Source organism: Camelina sativa, chromosome 12 (assembly GCF_030686135.1).
Source record: "Camelina sativa cultivar CO46 ecotype springtype chromosome 12, ASM3068613v1".
Taxonomy (NCBI): Eukaryota; Viridiplantae; Streptophyta; class Magnoliopsida; order Brassicales; family Brassicaceae; genus Camelina; species Camelina sativa.
In genome coordinates, this window is record NC_141891.1 from 21,727,896 (window position 1) to 21,746,831 (window position 18,936).

Here is an 18,936-nt window from a genome sequence, read left to right on the forward strand (position 1 = left end):
CAACATAAAAGATCGATTACACCAACTTATAAATCCTAAAATCAAATTCACGATCTACATAAATCGAAAGAAACTTACTAATCTAAGAATAAATCTCCACTTGATCAAACAGGATTTTTTTTTTTTTTGTTTCTGAGGAATTGTGAAAATATTTTCTGCCATTGCGTCTACAGAGCAGATGCGTTATATAAAATATTAATATCAGATATGACCGTTGCACCGTCAGATAGTCTAATCGAACATCTTCCACGCTAGGCAGTTAATGTTAGGCCTAGTAGTGATATATTAGGCCCAATACAGCCCATTAATTCAAATTTCAAATTCTATTACGCTCCATCTCTGCGAGATTGATTTTAGTTTTAGCGTTGTTATCACTTATCATAGATCTTCCTCTTCGATTTCAATGATGAATTGAATTCAAACACATACAACTTAAACACGCCGACAAAAACCAACCGAACCAATCGAAGGCGTAGTCATGATCCAAGGATCCTGTAAATGCAGAGTCTAGGTCACGATTCCGATTAGAAGTTGAAATGGACGCGCATCATCGTTTGATTCTCTAGATGGTTCATGATTTATCAGCGAGTATCGATTCCAGGTATGAAGATTTTTGTAATTCCATTGCTAGTGAGTTCTAGGTAAGTTACTTAGATATCTAGGGTTGTTGGAATTTGGAGACGGTACAATACTAAGATTTGTTCATTGTTGAATTTGGAAAGTGTACAATGTAGTACTAGTAGTAGGGTTGTTGAATTTGACTAATTCTGGGTTTGAGTTACTAATTTGATAAGTTTTTTTGATTGGTAGGATGAAGAATATTGCAGCTCCTCAATTGTTTCGGCTACAACAGTACTTATGTGCAGTAGTGTGGAGTGCTCCTCTCTGGCTAAACTAAACACACATGATTATACAACACTTGCAGGATTATTAGTGATCGCGGTGAAGTTGATCGTTATATGAGTTTGTGGGATCTTGAGCCACACAGGAACTGGTTTTAAGCGAATTTTGACAAGTTAAATCAATTGAAGGTTGGTTTGATATAAGTACAATTGGGATCAACATTGTTTATATAAGACACTGAGTACTGGAGTTTTTTACCTTTATCAAAACAAAGATGAGTGAGTTTGAGAGCCGATCCAGCTACTGAGGATTGTATAACCTGTAATGGATTGCTAGCATCCGTATATTCTCGTTAGTGTGAGTGTCGGAGGAGATTGATGTTAATTTAGATTCAGTTCCAATGTTCGTGTTGGTAATTCGAATACATAAGCCTTGTGACATGAAATTTATGGGAGCTCTTTAAAGTTGTTGATGTGTTGAGGGTTATTTTTGTTGACAATGCTTAGGTTTTTATCTGTCTAAAACTTTGAGATGAAATAATTAGATTTCGTTTCGTATTGTTTGATTTTGGAGATGTGAAATTGGTAATGTTGGTATATAGATACATTGTATTATTGTTGTTTCTTACGATCTTGAGCTAAAGTAGAACTAGTTTAAGCTGCTTTGAGAAGTTGAATCAAGTGAAGGTAGATTTGAGATACGTTTGTATTGTTTTACAAATTGGCTTGATATTGAGTATTTTTTTTTAATCCCTTAGAGAAGTTTGAGTGTTAGAGAGCTTGTTATGGTCGTTAAAACAGAGATTTGTGAGTCTGAGTCTCGATTGAGCTCTTGAGGATTGTAATATGTAATTCTAAGGTCTAGTGGATATTGCTAGCATTAATTTGATTCGTGATGGTGAGCGTCAGAGGAGTTTGATGTGTGTTTAGACTTATTCATGATGTTTGTGTTGGTAAATTGTATGCATAAACCACTAAGCGTTGTGACATAGAATCTGTAGGAGCTCTTTAGATTTGTTAATAACTTAAACTTTTGATGAGCCCTGTTAGATTTTTGTTTTATTTGGGAGGTGAAACTAGTAATGTTGAAGATAGATTGGATGATTGTTGGTTTTCTTATGTTTTTGCTTTCATGGTGTAGATACGGGAGAGTATTGCAAGTAAATGCGGCTAGAAAGGCAGGATAGTCAATGGGAGGAGGGAATTATTACCATGCGTCCATACTATTAGTGTTGGTGGTAAAATCAAGAAATAAGACGATCATGCACTAGGGGGTTCTGCGATATTGTAATTATACTTTATTTATTGGTTGACCATCCAAGTTAATTCTACATCGTGGGTGGGAGGTTTTTAAGAGTTGTTGTTTTAAGTCTTTTAAGTGTGATTTTTGATTTTGGCATATGATGTTGGCCTATGAGGCTAGGAACTTTTTGTTATACGTCTTATATCCAATGGAATGTGTTGATGTTTCGTTCTTTTGTTTTCGAGTTCTCGGTGTAATAAATTCTTGATTTCGATTTCCTTTGGTGCTGCTTGTGCATATCCTAGTTTAGTGATGTGTTTGTAGTTCCAATTTCTTGTTTCTTTTCTTCTTCTATAGAACCAAAGCTGTTTGGAAAGGCAAAATAAATATAAACGAAGATAAAGAAAAAAAAATCGTAAACAAACTTGACCGTTTCTCTTACATCACATTATCATTATATGGAGACAATAACAAAAACAAAAAAGTTTGTGGACCAGTATTTGTTATGGTCATTAATGTGTTAGGTCATCAAACACTTTTGAATATAAATTTTTTTTTATCATTGATACTACAATTCAAAATTGGAAGACATCTAGATCAGTATCTTTCTTATTATTATTTTTTAATTTGATGATAGGTGAGTGAATAAGCTTAAAAGTTAAAACAGCTCTCCAACGAGACGGTTAAGGTTTGATCAGCAAACCTAAACCCTGATTTTTGCTGTTTTAACTTCTCTAACCACCATGTACCTAATTCACTATGAACGAACTATATGTCATGCATATTCTTAAAAGTTTATATTCCAAAATTGAAAACTATAATATACAGAATACAAAATTAATAAATTTCAAGTAATTTACAGGACCTAAACAAACTCCATCCAAGTACGACTGAGAGAAACACACTCGTCCACAGATACATAAAGAACAAAGAAAGCTGTTGAATTACCGGATATACCCTTATGTTTGAAAATTGTCAACTGCTTGCTTTAATGGATGAACACAAACGTAAAATCGCATAAGGTTATCTATCTCCTCCTCTGCTCATTTCTAAAAACGTCTCCCACTCTTTCAAAAGAGACACAGTACAACAAAACACCATAAAGAGAAAGTGAGTAAAAAAGAGCAAAAACAAAGCAGATGAATTCAATCAGTATGTAAAAAAATAAAGTGATCTTCTTTTACTTTTTGTTTTTTCTTAATTCCTTTTTGACCCACAAAATAATTCTTAATTCAATCACTCTTTGTGATAGCATAGTATATTTTGTTTTTTTTTGTTTTTAACAAGTTTATATACACACAACGAGAAACGAAATGATTTGTTCTTTATTTTTGTCAGATTCGTGTAAAAGCGTCTGAGATTGATTAAAATATAAAAATTTATTTTGATTACAGATCTGTTATAGATTCCCGGATTCTAGTGCAAAGAGAAGGTAAGGTATCCGATGATTCTTCTAAGTCCTTCACATATAATAATGAAGTGGATCTGTTTTTTACTCACTCACTATTTTCTCAGTTGGTAAAAACAAAAAAAACCTGAGAGATTTTCTCGGGAAACGAGTCCTCTGGTTTTTTTTTCTTTCCCTTCTCTGTTCTCTCTCTTTGCCGACGAAATTGTTTTTTCCATTTTCTCAGGAAAATTTTGTGTGTGTGTTTTTTCGTTCTTGAGAATTCTTGATTTAGCGGGTTCTTGTCTTCAGGTCACATAGTTTTATTTTGACAAGATGATTCAAATGGACGGTGGAGATAGGCTTAGAGTGACGTTATTAGACCGTATGTCAACGGTTGAGAATGGTCGGAGCTCAGTGACTCTTGAAGATATTCTGATGGCTGAAACGAGTGGTTTCCGATCGCTTACTGCGCCGTCGTCTCCGGCTAGGAACCACTCGAATGGTAGTTTACTTGACGTGATGAGAAGAGAGCGTCGCCGTGATAAAACCGCTTGGAAATCGTTCCGGGATAAGCTCCGTCTCAAACGCACCTCTACGGGCTGGATCTCGTCTAATAATCCTATCCCGACATTGGATACTCCTATCCATAATCTGAATAGTGAGAGTCATCGATTAAACCGTCTTGGAGAACTCCTCTCTAACTCCGAGACTGACCGGAGCAGTGGTGACGTTAGGAATGGTGGAGATGAGGCGGTGGAGCGAGAAGGAAGGCGCCGGTTAGGTACGGTGTTGGCGGCAGATAGAGAGGTATTGATCAGTTAATCAGTTAGAAATAGTTAACAAAACTCTACTGTGGTTTGGTATCAGAACACTTAAAAGATTAAGCTTTCTTGTAATTTTTGTTATCTTAGGAAATGCAGCCGCCGAGGATGTCTCTAATGGAGTTGTTGGAGGATAATGATGGACAAATGTATGATGTCTGCGGCGAGAGAGAAGCGGCTGAGGTGGAGGCGGAAGGGGAGGGACGAAATGGTTGTGGAGGAGGAGAGGCGGTGGGGATGACGGCGACGGCGGAGTTGGGTTGTTGCGTGTGTATGATAAGGAGTAAAGGTGCGGCTTTTATACCGTGTGGACATACGTTTTGCAGATTGTGTTCGAGAGAGCTTTGGGTACAGAGAGGAAACTGTCCGTTATGTAACACTACCATTTTACAAGTTCTTGATATTTTCTAGGTTAGCTTTTCTTTTGCTGCTGTTGTATATTATTATTATTCAGGTGTTTCTATTGTTTTCTTCACTTAGCTTGTTTGTTTGTGAATCTCAAACGATGAACCTTCACAACAATGCTCATTAGAAGCCGAAGAGAAGATTAAGCTCCCATAGAAAGAAAGACATGACGGTTACTCTTTTAACCGGCATTGGGACTACATTTATGATTTATAATGCATCTTTTGAAGTCTCACTAGTTATAAATTTACTACGATGATAAGAGGAACTAATTAGCGATGATAAATTTACATGAACCAATTACAACGTCCAAAGTCCAACATAACTGATTTTGAGAACCACCATCCGCACATAAATCAAAACCAAGATTACCCAAACTGCCATGAATTATCGTCACTAATGCTAAATTTTGCCGAAATAAGCTCCCATAACTCAAAACATAATATAGAAATTAGAAGAATATAAAAGTGATAATCTAATCGTCAAAACTCAAATGTAGCATATACTCCATCCATTTCAAAATATAGGATGTTTTAAGCAAAGCACACAGATTAAGAAAACTTTACTTTTAATAAGTTCAACCAATCAGAAACAATACTGCATAATATAAACTACTAAACTAATCTAAAAGTTGCATTGAAATTTGAAAACATCCTGTATTATGAAACAACAAACTTCTCTAAAACATCCTATATTTTGAAACGGAGGAAGTACAAGATAAAAGGATTGAATATTTGAAAAAAAAAAGCTGGGAATCAAAAGAGAGAGTTCAACAGGAATAAATTTGGACACTTTCTTGGCTTGGTGGAGAAGCTTATGGCCATGGCCTATATCCTCCAAAAAAAAGAAAAACCACCCTTTTATTGTTGTATCTCTTGTGTCAAGATTTGAAGCTGGAAGAGTTCATAATCACGGAAACTCACTAGGACATTGTAATAGATTTTTTTTCACATATATGCCATAATGCCAACACCGTTAGTTAATTAGGCTTGAGGTACGATTTCTTCAAAGGATTTTTTTTTTCTTTTTTAATTAAGGCAAATGTTAAAAAAAAAAAAATACTCGGACAGAAATGATAGCTTAGAGCACTCCCATTGGTCATCCCCTTGAGATGTCTTTTATTTTTTTAATAATTAAGTGAATGAAAAATAATGTTTTAATCATGAATTTCCAGAGATATGGGTCTCTGCATTAGATACTGAGAGACACCTAAGGTGTCAAAATTTTATTGGTTTCGTTTGGTTTTTTTTTTTTCTCTTCTCTTCATTTGCTTTTCTCTCTCTCGACACAAACGAAGCAAACGAGAGTATCAATCGATATTTCAAAATCGAGTAGAACAACCCAATCGAAGTTCTCATCAGTTTCACAATCAAAATAATTTTTGAAAAATTTTGAGTAGCTAATTCTGGGTATTATTATTTTGATTTTTGAAGGAAAAAACTGAAACTTGGGATTGTAAAGCAGAAACAATGAGCTCCAATGGTGGTGGCGACGACTATAGCACCAAAAGCTTTTGGTGAGTCTCACTCAAAATTATGTATCAAATTTTGAAAATTTCCATAGCTTCTAGATTTGAATTGTTTGTTGAGAGGTTTATCAGTTTTGTTTTTAGATGGTCAGCGAGAGCTATAAAATCACTTGCAATGGGAGAATTGGAGGCTAGGAATCTCAAGTATCGAAGCACTGGGACTCTTCTCATGGGTATCTTAGTCGAAGGTTTGTTATTCCTCAGACTTGTATTTACTTCAGCTTTTTGTCTAGTTTAGATTATGGTTTCTGGGTTTTAATTTTGTTGCCTTGGGTATTTTATGCTTTGTCATTGTTCAAAACTTGCATTTAGTTTTGAGGAATTGTTATACTTTGCTTGGCTCTAGGAAGATTGTTATACTTTGCTTGGCTCTAGGAAGATTGCTTGGTTCAAAACTTGCATTTAGTCTCGGATGGAGGCAAAGCCAGAAGTCTCATTGAGCTTTTGATCGGATGCTTTGTGGGAGTAGTGCTGCTTTATCTGTTGATGTAGGAAGAGAGAGCTACTGACTCTTTTTCCTCTGCTTCTACTTTTTGGTTCTTTGGAATTGAATCACTTGTTGGGTTGATGATTGACTTAGGTTTAGATAGGTTATGGCTATGTTTGCATAAATTCATAGGCTTATCCTTTTGTTTGTGGAATAGAATGACACATTTACTTGGAACTTTCATGAACACCAATGAGTGTTTGACATATACAACAAAAACTCTTATCTGTGATGATTTTAGTTCAGGGAATGTCACTTTGAGTCTCACCCATTAAGACTATAGAAAGTTATAGCAACGGTGTAGTCACTATAGTAACATTGAAGCTTGGTCTAATCCTGAAACTGATCAAATTACATGTTCGTTTTTAACAGTAATCAGGTGTATACAAGAGTAAAGATGCATTGAAGATGGAGAAGTAGCGGCACATCAAGAATCTTCTGACATGGTATAATATGACCCAATGACCAAGATCATTCTCATCCTTCACCATGTCTTGTGATCTTAGCTTTTGTTTCTGCTGTTTTGATTCTTGAACAAACTCAAAAAAAAAAAAAAACTATCTTGCTTAAGTTTGAAGACACCCTAAAATGACTAATGGGAGGACAAAACTTAAAAACAAGGATGTGAAGAGATTAATATTATTAAAAGTTAGAGATACTCATTTCAGGATGACCAATGGAGTAAACGTCTCAAAACTCCCTAAAAAAATTTGACAAATCTCTTATCTTCCTCTCTATTCTTCATACCCTCACTTTTTTTAATAAGAGATGGTGAGACGATTTTAGCCTTCTAATTTCATTGATTTAGATTAAAATTTTTAAATAAAAAAACATACCCAGCTCTCGTTTTCGACCCGATAAACCCACTCGAAACCCACCTGGTTACTCACGTCTCAATCCAGCCGCCGGCGATTCTTCCATCGTCGGAGCTCCTACTGCTGTCGTTCTTCACCAACTCGAGTTGAATCAAGTTGTTCTTCAAAATGCAGGTGCATTACTTCTCATTTGAGTAGCTTTTGGTTGAAATTGTTTTTGAATTGTAAATTTAGAAATTCAATTGGATTTAGATCGAAGAAAGCTTAGCACATTGGGTGTTTTACAAAGGTTTATTGGTCGATTGAGCTATCTATTAGATAAGAAAGGGATTTGGCTTTCGATTCAGTGAATTAACTCGATTAGAACTCGTCTACCATTCGATTCAATTTTGATAGGAGAGAGAAGGTGGTGAAACTGGTAATACTGGTATATTTAGTAAAACTAGTAAAACTGGTAGTAGTACTAATTATGATTTTTTTATATTGGTTGGTTTGACAGGATACAATATACGAGAACGTCAGCCTACATTTTAAATATGAAGGACGCATGTATAGTATAATGTTCAAGAGGAATATAACATTGTTGATGTTAAAAGCAAGGATACAGAGGAAGCTTGGGTTTGTTGAAAGTAACGTTCAGTTGCAGCTGAGCTACAAGCCACTACTGGTAGAAACATTGGAGCATTGTGAGCTTAATGATGATGAGGATGTTAATGTTTATCTTGACTCCGTTAATTATGAGAAGCGAAGATGTATGTTGTTTGTGAATGTCATCCCTTCTGAGCCTCAGCCTGAGCAAGTTCCCATAGTGCCCATAGTGCCCACAGTGCCCATAGTGGACCAAAGTTCTGTTGGTATGAACTATGAAAACCAACATGCGAAGGATGGTGAAATCGGACCTAACGCCATTGTTGTCTACGTAGGCAAAGAAAAGGCTGTAGAGGGTGATTCTAATAAAGAGGGTGAAGCTGAATCACGTGATGAAGGTGATGAATATACTGAGCCACGACCTGTTGTAGAACCGTGTAAGTATATTGAACCATGGGATGACGGTTTGGATCTGACTAAACTTCAAGAATTTCCAAACAAGAAGGCATTGCAAGATGTGGTGGATAGAGCTTCATTCGCTAACTGTTTTAGTTTTGAAATAGTAAAGTCGGACAAGGTGCGTTATGTGGTCAAATGTCCTAAAGAAGGATGTAACTAGGGTTTACGAGGTGGTAGGATTCGAGGTACAGATATTTTCTCGATTAGAAGGCACAACAAGATGCATACATGCTCTCGGGCTAGTCAAAGTTCAAGCAATAGTAAGAGGCAAGGCACTCCACAATTAGTTGCTTCTCTTTTATATGGTGATTATCCAGGGCAAATGGAAACTCCACCTCCAAAAATTATCATGGATCTTGTCAAGACAAAATTAGGTGTTGATATATCATATTCCACGGCGTTGAGAGGGAAAAATCAAGCTATTACTGATTTGAAAGGTAGCCCAGAAGAAAGCTACAAGATGCTGCGATGTTATCTGCACATGTTAGAGAAGGTTAATCATGGTACAAGATCATATGTGCATTGCAATGAGAATAATAAATTCATGTACTTGTTCATAGCTTTGGGAGCTAGAATTGAAGGATTTAAAGTCATGAGGAAAGTTATAACTATGGATGCAACTTTTCTAAAGAACGGATATAAGGGTGTTCTTGTTTTTGCATCGGCTAAAGATCCTAACCGTCACCATTATCCCTTGGCGTTTGGTGTTCTTGATGGTGAGAATGATGCAAGTTGGAATTGGTTTTTGGAGATGTTGAAAACCGTTGTTGGGGATTCTTCTGAAATAGTATTTATGACTGACAGAAATACAAGTCTCATAAAAGCTATAGCTAATGTGTATCCTCTGTCTCATCATGGTTTTTGTATATGGCATTTATCCCAAAATGTGAAAGGTTATGCTCGTAACGTGAACAAAGACGTTGTTGCATGGAGATTCATGGAGTGTAGTAGGTTTTACACAATGGCTGAGTTCAACATTGCTTACGCATCTTTTACGACAAGATATCCTTCTGCTGCCAAGTATCTTGAAGAATCTACCCAGAAAGAAAGATGGGCACGATGTGTTTTTCCAGGAGATAGATACAACCTAGACACAAGCAACTGTGTTGAATCGTTGAACAGTGTATTCAAAGATGCAAGGAGGTACTCCTTGATACCCATGCTTGATGCAATACTTAAAAAATTCTCTGAATGGTTAAATGAACATCGGAAAGATGCTGTGTCTGGATCAGTCGCAAATAAATTGGTGCCTTTAGTGGAGAACTACTTACATGATTTATGGGCAACTGCTGAGAAACTAAAGGTGATAGAGCTAAATGGTTTCGAGCTTGAATACAATGTCATTGACAGTGACGGAAAGCCTTATTTGGTGAAGTTGCGATTGAGAAGTTGCAGTTGCAGGTTTCTCGATATACAAAAGTATCCTTGTGTGCATGCATTGGCGTCTTTCATTACATTCCAAAAATATGGAGGTAAGGATTTCGAGTTACATGAGTTGTGTTCTAAGTATTATTGGACGGAGCTGTGGGCAATTGCATATTGCAGGACAATTTATTTAGTACCTGATAAGTCTCGATGGGATATCCTAGATGACGTCCAAGATAAGGAGATCATACCTCCGAATCGGAAAATAAGAGGGGGAAGAAAGAAAACAAAAAGGTATGCATCTGCTAGGGAAAAACGACCAAAAACTCGACCTAGGACGCAGAATAAAAGGCGCCGGAGACAAGGACTCCAATGGTTGTTATTTGGAGATAATGTTCATGTTTGATTCACCTCTTCATGTATCAATTGTGTTTGGTTTGAAACTTAATGTAAAACTTGGTTTGAAACTTAATTTGAAGTCTATTAATATTTTCTTCTTTCAAAATATGTGTATATGAGAGAGTAGAACTGGCAGAACTAAGATAAAACTGGTAAAAATAATAAAATTGGTACTACCTAAAATCAATACATACTGTATAATACATATTGTATAGTATAAATGTTCTACATAGGTTTCTACTATAAATGAATAATTTTCGAAAATATACCAATTTTAAGTTTATTTATTGAAGAATCTCAACAAGTGTTTCCTTACACTTTTAATGTCACTTTGTAAATAATTACCAAGTAAGCATGAAAAAGTTATAGAATTATAAGTTTTAACTTATGAAGTTGTAAAAAGCTTGTAATTGTATGTTAGTTAAGTTTAATCAACTGTAAAACTAAAAAAAGTAATGCTAAGGTTTAGTAAAACTAATTAAACTGAGAAACCTCTAAAGTACAACTATTTGCAAGTTTAGTGCAACCGCATTACTCGGTAGAACTGTGTGTGAACATGCAGTGTGAACACGCAGTGTGAATGCACACATCTTTTACACGTGGCCAGAATTTCGTTTTTTCTTTCTTTTTTGACGACAGCATGAAATTTTATTTTTTTATCTATCTTCACTCCAGCTCATTCTCAGCCATTCATTCATTTTCTTCTTCGAAACCTAAAGTACACCGAGTCTTCTCTTCTCTCATCTCCAAAGTCGAAGATCCTAGATCTATTTCTCTCCTTCTTAAACTATGGAACAATTTGAGGCCGACCCATACTATGTTGATCAGAAGAGGGCGAGGAAGTTAGAAGCATGGCGAGAAGCCATAGCCGATGGTGATTTTGGCATGCCTCGAATTTGCCCATGTGGCAAACGAATCGTCAATGAGATATCTCCAACAGAAACAGAGAAAAAGAGATGGTTTACTTGCGTTAAGTATAAGGTAAATTAAATTTAATCAAATACAATTGAGATACCTGAGTATGATGTCTGTTCGTTGATATATTTTGCATGATGATGGATTTCACAGGGGGAAAAATTGGGCTGATGCAATTGAAGAAGAAACCCAAACCTTAAGGAAAGATGTTGATAACCATTGGGAGAGATTGAAGAAATTTGAACCCCATCATACTAAGATCTATAATTTGCAGATGGAGCTTAAGGAGAAGAGTGACGAGATTGCCAAACTAAAGGAGGAGTTGGCGTTGCTTACCACTCGAGTCGATCTCCTGGATAGGTTGTGTTTCGATTGATATTATCTGAGTCGATCTCATTCTACGTTGGTTTAAAACTTGTTGAATCAGATTCTGTTTCTTATCTTTTCTTTGAATTCTCTTGTTGAATCAGTTTCTTATCTTTCATGTGACTTCTCTTGTTTAATCTTGATGTTCTATGTGACTTCTAGGATTATGCCTCCTTGAATTGAATCATGTTCTATATTTTTCTTATATGAATTCTCTAGTTTTTGTTTAGTTTTACGTAGTTTTACCATAAATACGAACGGAAAATCCAAGAAAATAACGTAGTTTTACATTGTTTAACTAGTAATACCAGTACAATCGCAAATCCAACAAAATAACAAAGTTTTACATAGTTTTACTAGTACTACGATGACAAATCAAAGAAAATAACATAGTTTTACTACTTCTTAGACCTTTTTCTCTTCGTCCCTCTCCCTCCTTCTTGCGAAGTACTCGGTTGCTCATCATCTACATGCGTCTGACATGAAACCAAATTTTGTTAACACCTTCTAGTATTATCAAGTATTACTACAGTATTACAATTACCTTTGGTTTGTCTTGCTCTTTCACATATACTTCCAACGGTTCGATCCTTTTTTCAAGCCCATCAATCTTCGCCGAAATGTTATCGAACTGGGTTCATATCCTGCTTCATGGTCCTTAGAAGATCCACCAACTCAATAGTATCTTCTCTCGGTTGTTCATTGCCGTCTATTTCCTCATTCGCATCGTTTTGCTCCAAACGAGAAGCCACATCGGCTGTGTACATCTCCTCCAAAAGTACAGGTAGTCCTCTACGAATGCGCCACATCCAACTGTCAACTACGACATCATGGGTATCGTCTTCCTCAGCTTCTTCCATGATTAAATCGAGAAGAGGAATTTCTTCATCCATATGAGGGATCACACTAGCAATTGCCTGTGTAAACGACCTACTTTAGATACATTACAAACCAATTTATTCAAATGATTAATAATGGCAATTGCTAGGATAACTAACCGTTGTTGTACCAAGTGTATTTCCTATATTTCTTTAGAGGAAAACCTTTCTGACCGGTATTCTTAAATTTCCTCCTGCACATCCTAGGACAACTTGCATCCGCTTAGGAACTTGGTCAACATAAGTGTTCGCCAAAATTGGAACTGCCTCAAATAGTAAAAACTATACAACACAAAAAAAAACTAAAATCAGCTTCACTTATAAAAAATATCAAAAATGAGAAAACTTCAAATTTTAAACTAACTAACCTCCAATGGAATACAGAAACCTGGAACATGCCATATCACATTCTCTTTATGCACGACCCCATTAAAATGCGACATTGTATGGGAAATCTCTTCAAGCATGTTCTCGAATGATAATCTCCCCCAAGGAAAAGACACACAAAAACCTAGATCATTCACTACTCTTACAACAAAATCATCGATACCCATGGCATCTCTCCCCGAGTCTTTTGTATAGCCTACAATGATGCTTCCTAAAAAGTAGAGAACCGCCATCTTCAGCCTATCACGAGTACCATCGGGTTGCATTACCATTAGCTTTTCCCTCACATCTTGAAGTGTAATCTTTTTTTTTCGTAAAAAATACTTCCTTCGAAACTCGATACCGCCGGCTTCCTTATAATCAAGTGGATAGCACCGACAATCTAATCCAGACATCAAAGCATGTTCTCTCAGACCATACCGGATTGGAACACCATTCACATCAAACCATGCTTCCTTCTTATTTTCGATTTTAGCCGTTCGAAGTAAGAGCAACCACATTCCCATAAGCTTGTGGTTTGGTTCCCTTGGCATGTGGAAAATGTGCTTGAATTGTGGATGTTTCTCAAACCAATCCCTCTCAGAACTAGTCAGTGAGTGCTCTAATTTATGACACCTTGTCGATAGCTTGATTTTCTTGTTGTACTGACTAGAATTGAAGTGCATTCCTAAAGGTTGCATCGCTTCTGTTTCCTCCTCCGATTCCTGCAACAATATCAGTTTTACATGAGTTATACCAGTTATACAACAACTAGTTGTACCAGTTCTACTAGTTCTACATCACCTAGTTGTACCAGTTCTACTAGTTCTACACCCAATAGTTGCACCAGTTCTACTAGTTCTACACCCAATAGTTGCACCAGTTCTACCAGTTCTACTTGATCGATTTCAAATTCCAATGAGTTTTCATATTTCAAACGAATGACACAGACTTGTTGTACTTACACTTGCATCGTTGTCCTCCTCGTGCTCCATCTCACTTTCGCTTGTACTCCTTCTCGAGTTACCTGCCGAGTTTGAACTTCCCTCCTTATCTTCTTCTTCTTCTTCTTCTTCTTCTTCTTCTCCTTCATCGTCTTTTTCTTCCGATTCTTCTCCTTCATCGTTTTCTTCTTCCCCTTCATCGTCTTTTTCTTCCCTTCTTCACCTTCTTCTCCTTCATCGTTTTCTTCTTCCCCTTCATCGTCTTTTTCTACCCCTTCTTCACCTTCATCGTTTTCTTCTTCCACTTCATCTTTTTCTTCTTCCCCTTCATCGTTTCCTTCTTCCCCTTCATCGTTTCCTTCTTCTTCTCCATCACTTGATTCCATAGAAGTAGATCTCTCGTTATCTCCTCCTTCTTCATCATCTTCTTCTCCATTACTTGATTCCGGAGTAGCGGATTTTGTTTTCTCTACTTCGTTCGCATTTTCTCTTCCGACCACCGGATTGGGTTCCTCCAAAACTCGACTTTCACTTTCTTCCGCATCGTAGTCAAAGCTCTCTCTCCTCCTACTGTCGCCGGACTCAAACCCGACACACCTACTTCCGGCGAATCGGATTTTGCTTTCGAACCACCATCTCCTTCTGAGATCTTCTTCTCTTTCAAACGCTCACTCCTCCTCACACGACCCCCCCTTGTTTTCACCATCTTCTTACTCTATTTTTGGTTGATTGAATGAAAACGAGAAAACCCTAGTTCTACAGTTTTACCCAAATCGATTCGAATTTCCCGAAGAAAGAGAAGAGTGACGAGAGAGAGAGCAGTTTTAATTTACAGTTTTAAAAAAAAAAAAAAACCGATTCAGTTTTTTTTTGGGTCTTAGATCCGATTCAGTTTTTTGGGTGGATACTATCCAGGTATTTTTTGTAAATATCTAAGTTTTCTATGGACAAGAGTGTAAAACAACACATTCTCGATTTAAAAAAAAATCAAAAACAAATGCCAAAAAAGAGAGGGACTTTTGAGATTGTCATAAATGTTTTAGGGAGTTCTGAGACGAAAACTCATGACCAATGGGTTTGCTCTTATAGGTTTAGTATTACGCCATTTAAGCCAGCACACACCAACATGTTGAGTCAACATTGTTGACGGACGATGTTTAGGTCAATGCTAGTTTTGGTTCAATAGGGTTAATTAGTTCATGAAGTGTAAAATATCCTACATCGGAAAGATGTTAAGGATTTAAGGAATATATAAAGGGTTAGGGCCAATCCACTTATTGCCAATTGGTTTTGAGTTGGAAGCCCATATCAAACCCTAATTTAACAATTGTTGGGATACAATCCAAGTCCCACATCTGAAGTTTGAAAAGACTATCATTAATATATAAAGGGTTAGGGTCAATCTACTAATTGCCAATTGGTTTTGAGTTGGAAGCCCATATCAAACCCTAATTTAACATGGTATCAGAGCCCAAGGTTAAAAATCCTGGTGGACCTAGAAAAGTGGATACGGACATGCCTCTTGTTAACCCGAGTAATGGGGGCCCAAAAAGGGGTTTATTATCGGTCCAAGTGGGATCGGTTCGAAATGGAGTTATCATCTCGAGGAGGCATGTTAATATCCCACATGTGGTCCTTGGTTTGAAGGGGAGATTGTTGGGATACAATCCAAGTCCCACATCTGAAGTTTGAAAAGACTATCATTAATATATAAAGGGTTAGGGTCAATCTACTAATTGCCAATTGGTTTTGAGTTGGAAGCCCATATCAAACCCTAATTTAACACTATACCTACCATGGTCAATTTTTGCAGAGGTTTAAGTTTTGATTTTTGGTCAATTTTGTATCTATTATGCTTAATGGGCAACTTGAGAGTTCTAAGGCTATTGTAATTGAAGTGGATCGATGCTATTCTGGGTAGAGTAATGGGGATTGGTGAAAGAGAAAGATAAGAGTTTTTTTGGGTAGACATTGGGGAAGAAGATAATATGGCGATTGATGAGAATTAATATCTATTCAATTCTAATAATATATTACAAAATATAATTGTTGGAATCCAAAAGAAAGATTTGGAATTCTTTTACAATACTTGAAAATCTATAACTTATGTCATCAATTCAATTAAATTCTATTCTATTAAAGTCTCTCATCCAATACCCCCTCCTTAGTCAACATGCAAATTCAAATAAGCTACATTATATTATATGTCACATCTTGTATAAACGTTTGCAAAGCCACCTGCGAAGATCCACCTTCCATTAACGCCACGTGACACTTCTCTGCCATCTCTTTCACTCTATCTCTAAAGTCATTATTCTCCTCCATCACACGCCTGATCGCTTTCTCTATCTCCTCCGCCGTAACGGTCTCCATCTCTCCGGTCATCAATTCTCCTCTAAAATTTGTTCGTATCTCCACCGCTAATCCTAGCTCCTCAACCATCTCAAACGCGTTTACCTTCTGCTCGGAGTAAAGCGGCCACACCACACCACCATCGGAACACCAAACCACAAGCTCTCCAACATCGAGTTCCACCCGCAATGAGTGACAAATCCTCCTATTGCCGGTTTTGCTAGCACCGCCGCTTGTGGTGCCCATCCGATTACCTTCCCTCTATCCGATGCCCGATCTAAGAATCCCGCCGGGAGAACCTCCTCAAGATTCGTAAAATCTCCAGGACGTTCGGTCATTATATTCGGGGATGCACGACGGAGAGACCAAAGAAACCGATGACCGCTTCCTTCTAGCGCGACGGCGATCTCTTTAGTTTGTTTCTCATTGAAACCTCCCATGCTCCCAAAGCAGAGGAACACAACCGATTTAGACGGTTGTTCATCGAGCCACCGCAAAATCTCCGGTTGCTTCTCAATGTTTTCTAGATGCAACACTAGTCCTTTTGGATAAACTTGAGGAAGATGATCACCACCATTATTGTTGAACATTTTCAAAGCGTGTGGTTCGAGCTCATCAACTGTATTTACCAAAACACCCTTCATCTTTCGGAAACATCTGGCTTGAGCTAGAAACAAAGGTAGCCACTGTTTTGAAGTGAAGAGATAAGGCAGTAACTTCACAAGATAAGGACGAGTCAAACACGAAAACTCCAACTCAGTGACGACCAACTCTTCCAACTCGCTGACGTCATACTTTTTCTTGTCGTGCATCAACTGAACGTGAAGTGTGATTCCTAAAAACGTAGCGCTTGATGCGTAAAACATATAACACGGAACTTGGAATTCGTCAGCTATATCAATCATTGAGGAACATAACATATCTACTACTAAACCGGCGAGTCGTTGTGTTGGATCATCCACGATTCTCAAGACTATATCTCTTACCTTTGAATTTTGTTCCTCTATGTAGACTTGAGTCGGCTGCTTCGGATCTGCTGTTATTGGTTGGTCTTTGATGGCGGAGATGGTTTCGTAATGGAGGCGACCTTGAGATGTCGTGGAGAGAGATGCTATATAGGTGGAATCATTGGCGACGTTGTTTATGAAAGGGATGATGATCACGGTGATCGTAAGGCGGTCATCGCTGCGGACAAGTAGCTTCGCTAACTCGATGGTTGGCTTGCGATGACCGATTCCTGGTAATGGTATGAACACAAGCTCAATCTTCATTTATCTGTTTAGTTGGGGTTGGGATTAGTTAAAGCCGAAGCCTGAGGTGTAGTAATAAGTTCCTTTGTAGGGCTACGTAATTTGTAAAAGAAGAAAGAGAAATAGAAATAACTTTGTTTTCTTATTTCTTCAAGCTTAAGTTTCTCTTACAAAGACTTTATGTTTATATAAGAATACAATATTAAAATCATAAAGTCTAGATCCTTCTACACTTGTCCAGCTAGTGTGAGTTGTCTTCACTATCACATGATCCCAGAAGCTCAAACCTATTTTGTAATGTCACTGTCGAATTCCCTGCAGCTTCTGTTGATTCTCTGTTCTTGTCGCCTGCAACATTTACCAAACCTCTAATTTTAACTGTTCTTTCTTTGTCTTCTCTTGCAGGTAAACGTTGGAGTTGGGTTCAGAAGCTGATGGGCTTGAAATGGACCTGAGTTTTGTTGGGCCTTTATCACAAACGATGTCGTTTAAAGCTGTGTTGTTTATACTCCCCTGCAAAGTTGGTGTGGGGGGAACAACGACACCAAGTTTGAGACGCAGAGCTTCAAAGGGTCCTCGTGGAAGTGATTTAGTGAAGACATCGGCGATTTGGTAATCAGCGCTGATGTGATTGACAATGAGGTTCCCAAAAGCAACCTGCTCACGAACTTAATGGTAGTGAGTAGCAAAATGCTTAGTGCGAGCATGCAAGCTTGGATTTGCGGTGAGGTAGACAGCAGAGAGATTGTCGCAGAACAACTCAGGTGTTTCGAACTGAGGAACACCAAGACTACAAAGAAGATTCACGAGCCAGGTGATTTCGGAAGTAGCTTCAGACATGGCTCGATACTCTGCTTCCGTAGAACTTTTTCAGACTGTAGGTTGCTTGCGAGAGGACCAGGAGATGATGTTATCACCGAGAAATGTACAGAAACCACCAGTAGAGCGACCAGTAGTGTTACAGCCGCTATAGTCGCTGTCACTATAAGCCCTTAGTTTGCAATTGGTAACATTGCTAAAGGAAATCCCCATCATAGTAGTGCCTTTGATATAGCGCAATATACGTTTCAGAAGCTGAAAGTCAGACACTGTAGGAGCATGCATTTTCTGACACACATAGTTGACAAAAAATTGGATGTCTGGTCGAGTGAGTGTTAAATATTGTAACTTGCCAGCTAGACTTCGAAAGTATTTAGGATTCTCGAAGAGCTTGGCTTGGTTTGAAGCTTTGTTGAGCTGTTGTGGTAGCGGTGTGGCAACTGCAGAGCAATTAGACATAGCTGCAGCAGTAAGGAGATCCTCAGAGCCTGAATACCCAGGAAATAGTGTAGGCGACCCATGTCTTTCATTCATAAACGTTGATTAAGCTCCTCCAGAAGCTGATTTAGGAGGCTTGATGAGTTTCCAGTGATTACCATGTCATTGACGTACAGAAGCAGGAAGATAACATCACCGCCTTTAGCATAAATGAAGAGTGAAGGATCTGGTATGCTACAAAAGAAACCAAATTGAATCAAAAAATT

General features: G+C 37.6%; 3 protein-coding genes, 2 long non-coding RNA genes and 1 pseudogene across 14 annotated transcripts; 5 read left to right on the forward strand and 1 right to left on the reverse strand.

Annotated features, from left to right (window-relative positions):
- The first annotated feature begins 355 nt into the window (after nt 1-355).
- LOC104732442 (uncharacterized) lies at nt 356-2,318 on the forward strand. The gene is made up of 3 exons (XR_758842.3): nt 356-601; nt 811-1,031; nt 1,984-2,318. It is a non-coding gene; the product is annotated as an uncharacterized LOC104732442 (long non-coding RNA).
- Nucleotides 2,319-3,082: 764 nt separating this feature from the next.
- LOC104732441 (uncharacterized) lies at nt 3,083-4,771 on the forward strand. Of its 7 annotated transcripts, none has more exons than XM_010451990.3 (4): nt 3,083-3,195; nt 3,480-3,517; nt 3,785-4,282; nt 4,387-4,771. In XM_010451990.3, the coding sequence occupies exons 3-4, from the start codon at nt 3,809-3,811 to the stop codon at nt 4,705-4,707; spliced, it is 795 nt and encodes a 264-aa protein (XP_010450292.1). In that variant the 5' UTR covers nt 3,083-3,195; nt 3,480-3,517; nt 3,785-3,808; the 3' UTR covers nt 4,708-4,771. The 7 variants fall into 7 exon arrangements, with proteins under 7 accessions (XP_010450292.1, XP_010450287.1, XP_019089354.1 ...); XM_010451985.3 differs by having other exon boundaries at nt 3,101-3,237; XM_019233809.2 differs by having other exon boundaries at nt 3,103-3,254.
- Nucleotides 4,772-5,886: 1,115 nt separating this feature from the next.
- LOC104732440 (uncharacterized) lies at nt 5,887-7,374 on the forward strand. 4 transcript variants are annotated; one of them, XR_015573628.1, is made up of 4 exons: nt 5,887-6,051; nt 6,135-6,217; nt 6,302-6,417; nt 7,089-7,374. It is a non-coding gene; the product is annotated as an uncharacterized LOC104732440 (long non-coding RNA). The 4 variants fall into 4 exon arrangements; XR_015573629.1 differs by having other exon boundaries at nt 5,896-6,032; XR_758841.3 differs by having other exon boundaries at nt 5,900-6,051; nt 6,314-6,417.
- A 673-nt stretch (nt 7,375-8,047) lies between these two features.
- On the forward strand, nt 8,048-8,927 carry LOC147930876 (uncharacterized). Its single transcript, XM_087479927.1, has one exon. It carries the CDS (start codon nt 8,079-8,081, stop codon nt 8,736-8,738), a length of 660 nt encoding a protein of 219 aa, XP_087336053.1. The 5' UTR covers nt 8,048-8,078; the 3' UTR covers nt 8,739-8,927.
- On the forward strand, nt 8,799-10,349 carry LOC104733742 (protein FAR1-RELATED SEQUENCE 4-like). Its single transcript, XM_087477073.1, has one exon. It carries the CDS (start codon nt 8,799-8,801, stop codon nt 10,347-10,349), a length of 1,551 nt encoding a protein of 516 aa, XP_087333199.1.
- Nucleotides 10,350-15,806: 5,457 nt separating this feature from the next.
- On the reverse strand, nt 15,807-17,550 carry LOC104732439 (UDP-glycosyltransferase 71B5 pseudogene; annotated as a pseudogene).
- Between the last annotated feature and the right edge of the window lie 1,386 nt (nt 17,551-18,936).